Genomic DNA, 13,936 nt, shown 5'->3' on the forward strand with positions numbered 1-13,936 from the left:
CGAGGACCTGCTGTTCCTCCTCAGAGGCAGGGACTTTGGCTCCAGTCGGGGGCCGAGACACACGTGCGCCCCACCCCCAGCCCCTCGGCACAGCGTTCCAGCCCTCTGAGGCTGCACCTGCCTGTGCCCCTCCCTCCCCCTGTCCCCCACCTGTCTTCCCTCTCCGCACCTGTGTTAGCCTCCTGGGGCTGCTGCCACTGAGTGCCATACACTGGAGGGCTAGAGCAGCAGCCCCTGATGGTCTCACAGATCCTGGAAGCCCAGGATCAAGGTGTTGGTGGGTGGGCTCCTTCTGAGGGCTGCAAGGGAGACTGTTCAAGGCCTCACTCCTCTTCTGGGAGTTTGCCGGAAATCCTTGGCACTCCTTGGCCTGTAGGTGGCCTTCTCCCTGTCTCTTCATGTCATCTTCCCACATTTTCTCTTATAAAGGACATAAGATGCATTAAAACTAGGGCCACCTCAGTGACCTCCTTTTAACCCCATCACCTCTGTACAGACCTCCTCTCCAAATAAGCTCCCATTCCCAGGGACTGGGGGCTAGGACTTGAACTTGAGGGTTTGGGGGGCCACAATGCAGCCCATAGACCAACCAACCCCTGTTGCTCCCCACAGCTCCTGTGTCTCCGGGCTGATCGCCAACTGCAGCTCCTGGCCTTGTGCGGAGGGTAAGGAAGCGTCCCCACTTCTGACTTGCATCCCAGCTGCCTCATCCCTTGGCTGCAGAAGTGGGCCAGGGCTGAGACTGGGGCAGGAAAGCCATCAGGAGAGATGGGGGGCAGAGGCACCATGCTCCATCTTCAGCCTGTCCAGCCCGTGCCTGTCCCCCTCCTGCCTGCCCGCCTCCTGGGTATCCCCTAGGTGAGCCCACGTGGTCACCCTGGACCCCTTGGAGCCAGTGTTCAGCCTCCTGTGGCCCTGCCCGGCGCCATCGGCACCGGTTCTGTGCCAGGTCCCCCAGTGCAGCGCCATCTACCGTGGCTCCGCTGCCCCTGCCAGCCACCCCCACACCTCTCTGCTCAGGCCCCGAGGCTGAGGAGGAGCCATGTCTCCTGCAGGGGTGTGATCGTGAGTGCCTGCCTGCCCTGCCCACCTGGACCCTCCTGGGGAGCCCAGGGTGATGCCCACTGTGTGCTGTGGATGCTGCTGCCTTGTACCAGCTGCCCCCTGGCCCCAGCCAAGCCCCTCCTCACTCCTTCCTCTGCTGTGTCCCCAGGAGCTGGGGGATGGGGTCCATGGGGGCCCTGGTCCCACTGTAGCCGGAGCTGTGGGGGAGGCCTGCGGAGCCGGATCCGGGCCTGTGACCAGCCCCCACCCCAGGGCCTGGGGGATTACTGCGAGGGGCCACGGGCACAGGGGGAGGTCTGCCAGGCTCTGCCCTGCCCAGGTACTTGCCAGGGATGGGGGTGGGGGTCAGGGACGGAGGAAGGGGAGTTAGAGGAAGCATTCCAGGGATAGAGGCCAGGGTGGATGGCCCCACACAGCTCTCAGCCCATCCTGTCTGCCCTCAGTGACCAACTGCAGCGCCATTGAAGGGGCCGAGTATAGCCCCTGTGGCCCTCCGTGCCCTCGCTCCTGTGATGACCTAGTGGTGAGTCCCAGCTCCTTTGGCACTGCCACCTGACCCAAGGCCCACTTTGCAGGAGGGCAGGGTGTGAATTTGGGCTCACGCCTCTTTTGCTGGGGCCTCGACAGCCCAGCACAGGAAGGCATGGGTGGGGGCCCTGGTTTCAGTTCGCAGAGCATGCCAGGCCATCCCAGAGAGACACCAGCCTCGCCCCACAGAGAGCCAGCCTCACCTGACAGCCCTTGTCTGTAGATCAGACATTTCTCAGATTAAAGCTTTATGACAAAAATGGCATAAACAAAGGAAGGGGGAAATCATCTCCTGAACCCCATGAGCACATTGGTGTCTAGGCCTGCATCTGCGTGTGGGTGGGGGAGTGGGTGTCCACTATGTGCCCACCGAGGAACCCCGGACACAGGGAAGCAAACACAGGGTCACCACGGAGCCCACATTCTGGGCTGAGCAAGATGGACATGCATGAAAGAATGGTCACAGTAGGGGCCACGAAGAATGAGGTGGGGCTTCGAGGCCTTGGGTGTGGAGGTGCTAAGGGAGGTGGGGAGAGGGAGGAGAAAGAGGAGGAGCTAGCAGAGAAGAAGAGAAGGTCATTGCAGGCAGTGCCTCCTCCCAGCAGCCCCAAGACCTCCCAGCTCCTTCCCAAACTGCCCCCCTTGCCCAGCCAGCTCCCTAAGTTCTAGAGAGGTCTGGGGCATGCCCCAGCTTCCAGGCCATCAGTCCAGGTCACCTGCTGGAATTGGGGTTTTACATTTGGGAATACCTAGCTCCAAATCCCTGCACCAGGGAGCCAAAGGGAACCTCCTCAGCTGCTCCTCCCTCCCCTCCACCCTCAGGGAGGGGCCAACTCAGAGACTCCAGTGGGAACTGCAAGGCTACCTGGGTCCCCTTCCTGCCTTTCTCATCCGCACTAGAAGGTGTACTCTGTGTTTAAAACGTGAGGCCTGTCACACTTTCCTCCCCAGCCCCTTGTTCCGTCGTCTTCCCTGCACAGCTTTCCTTTTTCTGCTGATGGCTCCCACTTACTGTCCCCCAGCACTGCGTGTGGCGCTGCCAGCCTGGCTGCTACTGCCCATCGGGCCAGGTACTGAGTTCCAATGGGGCCATCTGTGTGCAGCCGGGTCACTGCAGCTGCCTGGACCTGCTGACCGGGCAGCGGCACCATCCGGGTGCTCGGCTGGCAAGGCCTGACGGCTGCAACCACTGGTAAGGGGCCCTCGCTGTAGTGGGAGGCAGGGATGCCAGCAGGAGTCGCCCCACTTCATCCCATTCTCTTGAGCTCTCTGGAGTCTCCGCGAATGGTCACATTTGCCCCCCCCACAATCCCTGAGCAGATGTGGGGCAGGCACCATGACCCGCGTCTGATAGGTGAGGAAGCTGAAGCTGACCCTGTGTGTCTGCAGGGGCTGGGCATGTGCTCGGGGGCAGGAGGGGTCTGGGCGGGAGGAGTGACAGATATGGCATTCACAACCCATCTGACCACACAGTTGGCTCCAGGGTACCTGCAGTCGTTCCCCAAGAGTAGGCATCATCTGGTGACCCTGAGAGGGCCAGCTAAGTGGGGCAGGAAACAGGATAGGGAGGCACTGGAGAGCCGGGAGATGGGGCACTGTCTGGGAGAAAACTGAGGATCAACCATAAGGATGAGGGGAGGCGAGAGGCAGCTGGGGGGGGGTGCAGAGTTAGGGTTTGGGGTAGGACTAAGCTGCTGCCTCTTCCTTCTGTGTCCGCACCCCCTGCCCAGCACCTGCCTGGAGGGGAGGCTGAACTGCACAGACCTGCCCTGCCCAGGTATGTGCCCAGCTTGGAGGGAGGTGAGGAGGGGGGCCTGGGACCAGGGAAGGGACGGGCTGCACCCCAGTGCCCGCTATTCTCCTCGTAGTGCCCGGAGGCTGGTGCCCATGGTCGGAGTGGACAGTGTGCTCCCAGCCCTGCAGGGGCCAGACCAGGAGCCGCTCCAGGGCCTGTGCCTGCCCCACTCCTCAGCACGGTGGTGCCCTGTGTACTGGAGAGGCTGGGGAGGCAGGGGCCCAGCATCAGAGGGAGGCCTGCCCCAGCTACGCCACGTGCCCAGGTGTAATGCCCCACGAGGCCCATGTCCCTCCCCCAAAAGGCCCTAAACCCCTGCTCCAACCCCGCTAATCTGGGGCCTCCTGGGCCTCCTAATGCAGATGATCTGTCTTCCTGCCACAGTGGACGGAGCCTGGGGCCCATGGGGGCCATGGTCTCCCTGCGACATGTGCTTGGGGCAGTCCCACCGGAGCCGGGCATGCAGCCGGCCCCCCACCCCTGAGGGAGGGAGGCCCTGCCCTGGGAGCCACACGCAGAGTCGCCCTTGCCAGGAAAATTCCACCCAGTGCACAGGTCAAGCTTCAGTGAGGTCTGGGAGGGCCCCTCTAAGTCCAGGGAGATGCTGACTCTGACCTCTGACCTCCACACACATCATGTCACTCTCTCAAGGGACAGTTCCCAGGCCATCAGTCATGGACCTGGTCAAGGTGGCGGGTCCAAATGGGGGACAGGCATGGCAGGAGGGTTGCGAATCCCTCAGGATGACCTTCAGTGACCACCCTCTCTGCTTTCTTCCTGCGTAGACTGCGGGGGTGGCCAGAGTCTGCACCCCTGTGGGCAGCCCTGCCCCCGCTCCTGCCAGGACCTGTCCCCTGGGAGTGTGTGCCAGCCAGGCTCTGTGGGCTGCCAGCCCAGTTGTGGGTGCCCCCTGGGCCAGCTTTCCCAGGATGGGCTGTGCGTGCCCCCAGCCCACTGCCGCTGCCAGTACCAGCCTGGAGCCATGGGTGAGTGCCTCCCCTCTCCCCCAGCCCCCAGCACTGCAGTGCCACCTGTCTGGCCCCTGTGCCGCTGCCCCGGGGACCCAGCCTGGGGCTGCAGAACAAAAATGAGCAATTACCAGCTCTCCAGGCCTTCGTGTCCCTCGACTCCCTCCCAGGGCTGGTCTGGTTGGAGCGTCCACCTTCCTTGTTCAGGACACAGGGTGCCATGCGGTGGAGGCAAGAGGGTGGGGAGTAGAAGGCCATGGGGTGGGAGGAGGGATGGATGGGGGGAGCTGAGCTGTCTGGAGCCCCTACCCTCCCTCCTGTGCCCCTCAGGGATCCCTGAGAACCAGAGCCGCTCAGCAGGGTCTAGGTTTAGCTCCTGGGAGAGCCTGGAACCTGGAGAGGTGGTCACTGGGCCGTGTGACAACTGGTAAGCCAAGAGAAGTGGGGGCGGGGAGGCGCATAGAGCCCAGGAGGGGAGCCCTCAGGGGATGGGGCTGGTCCTGTCTCTGAAGCCCCGTCCTTTGTCCCCAGCACCTGTGTGGCAGGCATTTTGCAATGCCAGGAGGTACCCGGCTGCCCAGACCCTGGGGTGTGGAGCTCTTGGGGTCCTTGGGAAGACTGCAGTGTTTCGTGTGGGGGCGGGGAGCAGCTGCGCTCCCGGCGCTGTGCCCGTCCTCCCTGCCCAGGGCCTGCCCGCCAGAGCCGCACATGCAGCACACAGGTCTGCAGAGGTGAGTGCCAGCCCAGGACCTAACCCCACTGTGACCTTTGAAGTCCCATCCTGGCCTTTGACCCTGACTCATGGGTGCCTTTTGGCCTCTTCCTCCCCACCCCCACCTGTCCCCCAGTGCCCTCCCACCAGCGATGGACAAGTGAAGGAGGACTCAGCCAGGCTGTGGGAGCCTGTGGGAGGGGGCACTGCCCAGGGCTGGGGGATGGGCAGGTGAAAGGCGCTCCTGAGGTGGGCAGTAAGGGCCGGGGCCGGGGCCAGAGCAGGTGCTGATGTGGCTGCTGCCTCAGAGGCAGGCTGCCCGGCCAGCCGCCTGTACTGCGAATGCCATCCCGGCGAAGGATGCCCCTTCTCCTGCACCCACGTCACGCAGCAGGTGGGCTGCTTCTCCAAGGGCTGCGAGGAGGGCTGCCACTGCCCCGAGGGCACCTTCCAGCACCGCCTGGCCTGTGTGCAGGTCAGAACCTGTCCACCCCACAGCCCTCCCTGCCCTCCCTGCCCTCCCTTCGCCTGTCCCCTCTGTCATGTCTGTCACTTTTGCAGACCCTATCATCCCTGGGCAGGCCCCTAAGCAGCATACAGGCTGGTGAGGCCAGCTGAGGCCTCTGCTGACAGCGTCAGAGGCAGGCAGAGTTAGACACAGCCTCCCGGGGTCACTGGTTCCCTGGGAATGGGGAGCACCTGCCGCCTCTGGACTTGCCTGGCCTCTGTTCCTGACTGGCACATCTCCCAGCCCCACCGGAGCTCACACTCACCCCTGTATTCCCCGCCCACCCCTCACCCTGGTAGGGAGAGGCAGTTTCCTGCCAGGTTGCCGTGTTCCCCAACCTCACTGGCCCAGCCTCACCTCCCTGTCCTCCACTGTGGGGCGTGGGTCTTCACTGCCCCTCTCTTGCCCGTCCCATGCTTGTGGGGACAGTGCCCCTCACCTTCACTCCCCTTGGCCCCACCTGGTCCCCGCTGGGCATCCCAGCGGCAGCCAGGGCCCAGCTCTGCTCTGCTGAGCCTGACGGGCACACAGGGATCCCTTTCCTAATCCTAAAGCTGGCTGCCCAGTGGCCACCCCTGAGCCAGAGTTCCGGGATCCCATGGCCCGGAGGGACCAGAAGAGCCACCTGGTCTCACCTCCTAGGCCTAGAGATGGTGACAGCCTCAGAGAGGGGAGGGGACACACCAAGGTCACGCACAGCAGCAGAGCCAGACCCAAACCTAATGTCCCGTTTCCTGGCTGAGGCTCTTTCTGCCCCCTTCATCGTGTGTGAGCCTGGGAGGGCCTGTGTTGGTGCCTCCTTGTGTCCTGCTGAGCGCTCTTCGTGGGGAAGCCAGCTCAGGCCAAGCCCTGGCCATGCCCCTCTCATGGTGCGCTCATGCCTCTGATGGAGGTGAACAGCCCTCTGCTCTTGGAAATGCTTTCCTGGAGCCTGGAGCCCTCTTCCGGGTCCTCACACTGTCCCTCCCCAAGTCTCTCCAGGGGATGTGCACAGCCCCGGGTGGGTGGCTGGCCTGTGCTGTGATGCTGCCTCCTCTGCCCCACTCTCCCAGGAGTGCCCTTGTGTGCTGATAGCCTGGCTGCTGCAGGAGCTGGGAGCCACCATAGGTGACCCTGGTCAGCCCCTCAGGCCTAGAGATGAGCTGGGCTCGGGCCAGACACTTCATACAAGCTGTGGCAACTGGTGAGGGGGATGGTGAGGGTGGGGACTGGGCTGGGGAGGGTCAAGGAGATTTTCAGTGGAGGGAGGGGTTAGAGGGTAAGAGGACAGGGACCAGGAACCCCAGTCTACCCTCTGACCCCACCTGGGCTGGGCTAACCTGGCTGTTCCCCCAGCTCCTGTGCACACGGGAAGCTGTCTTGCTCCCTGGAGGACTGCTTCGAGGCCGATGGTGGTTTCGGTCCCTGGAGCCCGTGGGGCCCGTGCTCCCGCTCCTGTGGTGGGCTGGGCACCCGTACCCGCAGCCGCCAGTGTGTGCTCACCATGCCCACCCCCAATGGTCAGGGCTGCCGTGGGCCCCGCCAGGACCTCGAGTACTGCCCCAGCCCAGACTGCCCTGGTAAGGACAGCAGGAAGGTGGTGGGCAGGGCTGTGGTCAGGATGGCACTGGACACACTTCTAGGAGGCCTTGTTGGAGGAGGCAGTATCTGAGGGGTTTTGAGGGAGGGAGGGAACTTTGACCAGCATTGGAAGGAAAGGAACGGCTTGAGCAAAGGCCTTGATCCTGCAAGGAAGTGCTGTGCTTGGGGCCTGGGTGTCCACAGGAGCTCAAGCTGAGGAGGGCTGGACTAGATAGCCGTGAGCCCGCAGTGCCAGCTGCCAGCCTTAGGCGTGGTCCCAGTGTGCTGTGGGTACCAAAACATTTCTGAGTGGGGTTTCCTTTGGCACAGGGGCTGAAGGGTCCACGGTGGAGCCAGTGACAGGCCTTCCAGGTAGCTCCAGACTCCCTGTACCTCTGCCTCGTGGCCTCCCTGTGGGAAGAGCAAGCCCAGGGACACCTCCCCCCTCCCCCCTCCCCCTCCCCCTTCCCCTCCCCCTTCCCCTCCCCCTCCCTCCTCCCCCCCTTCCCCTCCCCCTCCCCCTCCCCCTCCCCCACCCCCCTTCCCCCTTCCCCCTCCCCTGCTTCCTGGAGAGGCTGAAGCTCAGGGCCGACTCATCACAAGGCACCCTCCCTCCCCCAGCTGGCTGGGGCCCGTGGTCCTCCTGGTCCCCCTGCTCCAGAAGCTGCACGGACCCCGCTCGCCCTGCATGGCGCAGCCGCACCCGCCTCTGCCTGGCTAACTGCACCATGGGGGACCCATTACAGGAGCGCCCCTGCAACCTGCCCTCATGCACAGGTGCACCTTCCAGCCTCAACCTCTGATCCCAGCCACCACCCTCAGACAACTCATTTTAACCCCCAATTCCCAATATCTAATACCCCTCAAGTAATCATTGGTTTCTTTGAAATGACATCTCATTTCAAATCAGTGTCTGACTCCGGGCTCTGGATCCTCTTTGCCAACCCCAGCAGCTGCTGGGGAGCCCAACTTCCAGCACATCCCTTGTTCTCTGGTGTGTGTGCTGAACTCTCCACCCCCTCCAAGGTCCCACCCAAATCCCTCCGCAGCCCTGTGAGTCTGGGATTACTGTCCCTGATGAGAAAAGGGGATAGTGAGGCCCAGCTGTCAAAGCCACACAGCAGTCAGTGTCAGATCCAGAATGAGAGCCCAGAACTCTGGACGAGGCCACTGCTGGCCTGGGTGGTGGAGGTCCACCCTTAAGCTGGGAGCAGAGAGGAAAGGCTGGGCAGGTGCCATGCAGCCGGGACTGGCTCCAGCTCCGCCTTGTGTCACAGAGCTGCCCGTGTGCCCTGGCCCTGGCTGTGGGGCTGGGAACTGTTCCTGGACCTCCTGGGCCCCGTGGGAACCTTGCTCCCGCAGCTGCGGGGTGGGCCAGCAGCGCCGCCTGCGGGCATACCGTCCCCCTGGGCCCGGCGGGCACTGGTGCCCCGACATCCTTACTGCCTACCAAGAGCGCCGCTTCTGCAACCTGCGAGCCTGTCCAGGTGAGGCGGCTGGGGGAGACCAGGGCGTGCCCCAAGCCCTGCCCCTGAAGGCCCCTGGCATCAGTGCCCCCTCCCAGGCATCCAGCCTACCTGAGTGTGGCACTTCCATCTCTCGCACCAGACCCTAACCCAGGCTCGCGGGATAGGTGGGGGCCCCCTGCCTGAGCCGACCCCTCAGGTGGCCGTTCTCTTTCCCATACAGTGCCCGGGGGCTGGTCACACTGGAGTCCCTGGTCCTGGTGTGACCGCAGCTGTGGGGGAGGCCAATCCCTGAGAAGCCGCAGCTGCTCGAGCCCCCCACCCAAGAACGGGGGTGCCCCCTGCGCTGGGGAGCGGCACCAGGCCCGCCTCTGCAATCCCATGCCTTGTGGTATGGCAATGGTGACAGTCCTGTCCTACCCCTATTGGGCTCCACTCTGCATGGGGCCTGGCTGCTACCTCATGGGCCAGTTTGGAAACTGAGCCCTCTGGGGTGGATGGCTGGGCCTGGCATTGGGCAAGGGTACCCTGAGTATGTCTGTCGTCTGTGCCAAGGCCCAAGGATCCACCCCGGCCACCCCAACCCACAGGAGAGCTCCTCCTTTCAGCTTTCCCACCCCCGAGGTGGGAAAGAGCCACCAGCCCTGTCACGATTTTTGGAGGCTTCAACAGTGGCACTGTTAGGAGCAGGTGTGGCACTCGTGGGTGGTGGATGGAGCTAGTGGCTGTAGCTGAGCCTGTGCCTCCTCCCGTCACCCCCAGGCTTCAGCTCCTTCTTTAATTGGCTCTCACCAGCCCCATGGCGTGAGTTCCCCCAGGGCTCCCCTCCTCTATCCCCACCCATCCTCTGGGTGGACACAAAAGAGGCTCCAGGTGACATTATTGGCTTTTGAGACCCACAGATTTAGTCCAGCTCCACAAACATTTACTGGGTACCAGGGTAGGTGCTGAGAACTCACAGGAGGTGAGAGGAACTCACTGTCTACCTAGAATGTCCCAATCCCAGAGTCTTCCCGAGTCTCCCGTGTTTCAGTGGGCACCAGCGTAGGGGATGGGATGGGTCCCGTAGCTTTATGGAGGTAGGGAGTCCTCAGTAGGGCAGAGGGAGAGTTTCTGAGCCCTGGGCCCTCCTGACTCTGGGCCCCCAATCTGCTCAGAGGCTGGCTGCCCAGCAGGCATGGAGGTGGTCACCTGTGCCAACCGCTGCCCCTGCCGCTGCTCAGACCTCCAGGAGGGAATTGTGTGTCAGGATGACCAGGTCTGCCAGAAGGGCTGCCGCTGCCCAAAGGGTAGGTGCTGCCCTGTCCTTCAGGAGTGTCAGGTGGCTGCGTGGGAAGGTGTGGGTGGGGCCAGGGGTGCAAGCTCCAGCTCTTGCCCCACAGGGTCCCTGGAGCAGGATGGCGGCTGCGTGCCAGTTGGGCACTGTGACTGCACCAATGCCCAGGGCCACAGCTGGGCCCCGGGGAGCCAGCACCAGGATGCCTGCAACAACTGCTCATGCCAAGCTGGTCAGCTCTCCTGCACGGCTCAGCCCTGCCCGCCTCCCACCCACTGTGCCTGGAGGCGCTGGTCGGCCTGGAGTCCCTGCAGCCACTCATGCGGGCCTGGAGGGCAGCAGAGCCGCTTCCGGTATGGGGCTGCCAGGGCTAGATGTCCCTTCTGCCACCCAGGGCCTCACTCTGCAAGGCGCAGTCTCTCCCTTCTGACAGAGTTCCTGGGTCCTGCTCTCATCAGCGACAGCACCACCCCAGGCCCTGGGCCAGCTCTGTCCCTGGGCCAGCTCTGTCCCTGGTTACCCTGGCTTTTCCTCGGCTACCCCCATGCCCATCCTGAGGTGTCCCACCAGGGTGTCTCACCAGGAGACAGAGAAGTGATGAGGGGCCTGGGCCATCTCTCACCTCCTCTGCCCTGGCCCCACCCAGGTCCTCCACGTCCGGCTCGTGGGCCCCAGAGTGTCGGGAGGAGCAGTCCCAGAGCCAGCCCTGCCCTCAGCCCTCGTGCCCACCCCTGTGCCTGCAGGGCACTCACTCCCGCACCCTGGGGGACAGCTCGCTGCGGGGGGAGTGCCAGCAGTGGTAAGTGCAGGGCAGGGAGGGGGGCTGGGACCGCCCTGCTGGAGAGCAGAGTCCTGAGTCCCGGCTCTTTCCCAGCTCCTGCACCCCGGAGGGTGTGATCTGCAAAGACACGGAGTGTGCAGGTCTGGGCTGCCTCCGGATCCCCGCCTCAGCCACCCTTCTGGCCTCATGCCTTGCCCGCCATGTGCTCTGTGTCTCATTTTCTCCCACCTTACTTAACTGCCACTCCCTGGGCCACCATGCAGGTCCCGACCCAGTCCTCTGGCCTTTGCTCCCTCCGCCTCCTCTGACCTCACCTGTGCCCTCCCACAGTGCCTGAGGCTTGGACGCTGTGGTCCTCCTGGTCCGACTGCCCTGTCTCCTGTGGAGGTGGAAACCAGGTCCGAACCCGGGCCTGCAGGGCCGCAGCCTCTCACCACAGGAGCCCACTCTGCCTGGGCCCTGACACCCAGACCCAGCCCTGTGGGCAGCAGCCTTGCCCAGGGCTGCTGGAGGCCTGCTCCTGGGGCCCGTGGGGGCCCTGTTCCCGCAGCTGCGGCCAGGGCCTGGCCTCTCGCTCTGGGTCCTGCCCCTGCCTGATGGCCAAGGCCAACCTCACCTGCAACAGCACCTTCCTCCACCTGGACACCCAGGGCTGCTACCTAGGGCCCTGCCCGGGTGAGTGTGCGGGGGAAGTGAAATCACTTCTCTACTTTTCCTACCTTGGGAGATTCAGAAAATATGTTCCTAGTTCCTGGATGATCCCTTCAAATAAGCCCTGTCTGTGCCCCCACGTTTTGCTCAGTTCCTTTCCTCTTCCCACCATCTCTTCCCTTGGGGCCCTCCTTGTAGGGTGAGAGGGCGTCCAGCCAGCCAGGCCTTTCAGGCCCCTCTTGCCTGTTTCCTGTGCAGGGTCTCGGCAGGGCTGGGGTGAGAGGGAGGGCAGGCAGGGGAGAGGCGGGCTGATACACCCCTCCGGTCCCTAGAGGAGTGTGTGTGGAGCAGCTGGAGCAGCTGGACGCGCTGCTCTTGCCGGGTGCTGGTGCAGCAGCGCTACCGACACCAGGGCCCAGCGTCCCGAGGGGCCAGGGCAGACGCCCCCTGCACGCGGCTGGATGGCCACTTCCGGCCTTGCCTTATCAGCAACTGCTCTGGTGAGGCTCCAGGAGCAAGAAACCAGGAAGCTGAGCAGGGCAGCAGCCACCAAGGGTCCCTGCTCCCCTCACGGCCAATGTAGTGCCCCCAAGACCTCAGAGCAGCTGCCTGCGCCTGTGCCTGTGCCCGTGCCTGCCCTCAAACTGAGCTGCTCCCCTGTTCCCCGCAGATACTCCCTTGTCACAGCTGCGCCCCCAATCCCTCACCACAATTTGTCCACCCTGCAGCTGCCGGCCCGCCTGTGGCCTTGGCCCATGTAGCTGCCCTCTAGGAGGGTGCCTTGCCCAGCTCCTGCTGCGGCTGCCCTCCATCTCTGCCCCTCTGTCTCCCATCTGCCAATTTCTGGAGCACCTGCCAGGCCCCTCACTCCTGCAGCCCCCTCCTCAGCTGCCTCCTCCAGGCATCTTCCTGGCTCTCCAAGGCCCAACCCATCCTGATCCTTCCCTGGAGGTGCCCACAGGTGCTGAGTGGATGCCAGATGGGAGACACTGGTCTGTTCCAACTTGCGGAGGGTGGGCATCTTGTACTCTTGCCAGGTGACCCCAAGGGGCCTCAGAATCATGCAGCATGTGCTCTGGGCTTTGGGAGTGGTGTCTCTGGGCTGTTCCCCCACCAGCCTGCCTCTCCCCGATCTCCCTCAGAGGACAGCTGCACGCCTCCCTTTGAGTTCCATGCCTGCGGCTCCCCCTGTGCTGGGCTCTGTGCCACACACCTGAGCCATCAGCTCTGCCAGGACCTGCCGCCCTGCCAGCCGGGCTGCTACTGCCCCAAGGTGAGAGCTGGGAGCTGGAGCAACTTCCAAGGACAAGGGGGGTCCTCTGCCCATACTCCCGCTCCTCCTTCTCTCTGTGATGTCCATGGCGGCCCCACCTCCTTCAAACCCCTTGGAACTCGGTGCCTCCTCCCAGCTTGCCGTTCACTCGGCATCATGCATATGCACCTGCTGCAGGTGGGGCACAGTGCTGGGTGCTGGAATGACACGATGATCACTGCCCCATCTCTCCTTCCACCCAGGGGCTGCTGGAGCAGGCTGGGGGCTGCATTCCCCCGGAGCAGTGTAACTGCTGGCATACCTCAGCAGCGGGAGCCAGGATGACCCTGGACCCTGGGGACCGCCTGCAGCTGGGCTGTAAGGAGTGGTGAGTGATGGTGGAAGGGAGACAGAGGGCTGGGGCCAGGGAATAGGGCAGGGAGGCCTGGGGGGCCCAGTCCAGCCTCAGGACAGAGGACCCTGAGATGGCAGAGTTTGCAGCTCCCTCATCTTGCCCCACATGTGCCTAGGGCTCAGGTTAGCCTTGCATGACCGCCCCACCCCCAGAGGTCCTGGGCTGGGCCCTGCCTCCCTTAGTCTACCCTGACCACCCCCTCCCGCAGTGAATGCTGGCATGGGGAGCTGCACTGCACCAGCCAGGGCTGCCAAGGTAACCTTGACCTATGGAGACAACTGTCCCCATTGCTTGGGACTGGGGGGGTTTCTGGGATGCAGAACTTTCAGTGCTAAGACGGGGACAGTCCCAGGCAAACTGGGATGGTGGGTCACCTTACCCTGCCCCCACACCACCCTCAGCCTTCCTGTTTCCAGCACTTCCTGGTCATGACCCTGAGCCCCTCCTGCCTGTCCACCAGGGTCTCTGGGCCGGGGGGCGGTCACTGGGAAGGGCATCCATACCCTGCCCTTCCAGGTCTTCTGCCTCTGAGTGAGTGGTCCGAGTGGTCGCCCTGTGGGCCCTGCCTGCCGCCCAGCGCCCTGGCCCCTGCCTCCAGGACTGCCCTAGAGGAGCGCTGGCTCTGAGACCCAACCGGCCTCTCCCCTACCTCGGCCCTGCTGCTGGCTTCAGAGCAGCACCGCCACCGGCTCTGTCTGGATTCTGCGACAGGGAGGCCCTGGACTGGAGCCCCTCACCTCTGCGCTGCGCCCCTCAGCCAGCAGCGCCTCTGCCCTGACCCTGGAGCCTGCCCTGGTAATGGGGAGAGGCAGAGGCCACGGGACAGGAGGGGCCTGGAGTGCAGGTTGGGGCCAGGAGGGGCTAGGCTATAGAGCACATTGACCTGCTACCCCTCTTGCTTGTCTCTAGGGCCTGCAGGATTTGAAGCTGGGGGTGGGGTCCAGGCAGCAGCTAGAAAG

At 63.9% G+C, this 13,936-nt stretch overlaps 1 protein-coding gene across 1 annotated transcript in view; it reads left to right on the plus strand.

Annotated features, from left to right (window-relative positions):
- The window catches only part of LOC129485182 (SCO-spondin-like), a 56,808-nt gene that overhangs the window by 35,141 nt on the left and 7,731 nt on the right, over positions 1–13,936 (plus strand). Inside the window, 28 exon segments of the mRNA XM_055284465.2 lie at positions 613–665; positions 859–1,065; positions 1,214–1,384; positions 1,509–1,588; positions 2,616–2,785; positions 3,324–3,370; positions 3,462–3,653; positions 3,773–3,943; positions 4,174–4,374; positions 4,687–4,783; positions 4,888–5,087; positions 5,377–5,543; positions 6,629–6,759; positions 6,912–7,135; positions 7,467–7,508; positions 7,758–7,913; positions 8,414–8,623; positions 8,826–8,993; positions 9,760–9,891; positions 9,985–10,231; positions 10,525–10,677; positions 10,753–10,799; positions 10,990–11,334; positions 11,643–11,810; positions 12,453–12,583; positions 12,826–12,950; positions 13,186–13,232; positions 13,494–13,772. Coding sequence (XP_055140440.1) covers positions 613–665; positions 859–1,065; positions 1,214–1,384; positions 1,509–1,588; positions 2,616–2,785; positions 3,324–3,370; positions 3,462–3,653; positions 3,773–3,943; positions 4,174–4,374; positions 4,687–4,783; positions 4,888–5,087; positions 5,377–5,543; positions 6,629–6,759; positions 6,912–7,135; positions 7,467–7,508; positions 7,758–7,913; positions 8,414–8,623; positions 8,826–8,993; positions 9,760–9,891; positions 9,985–10,231; positions 10,525–10,677; positions 10,753–10,799; positions 10,990–11,334; positions 11,643–11,810; positions 12,453–12,583; positions 12,826–12,950; positions 13,186–13,232; positions 13,494–13,772 — 4,361 coding nt within the window.

The sequence above is a fragment of the Symphalangus syndactylus genome, chromosome 6, assembly GCF_028878055.3.
Source record: "Symphalangus syndactylus isolate Jambi chromosome 6, NHGRI_mSymSyn1-v2.1_pri, whole genome shotgun sequence".
Classification (NCBI taxonomy): Eukaryota; Metazoa; Chordata; class Mammalia; order Primates; family Hylobatidae; genus Symphalangus; species Symphalangus syndactylus.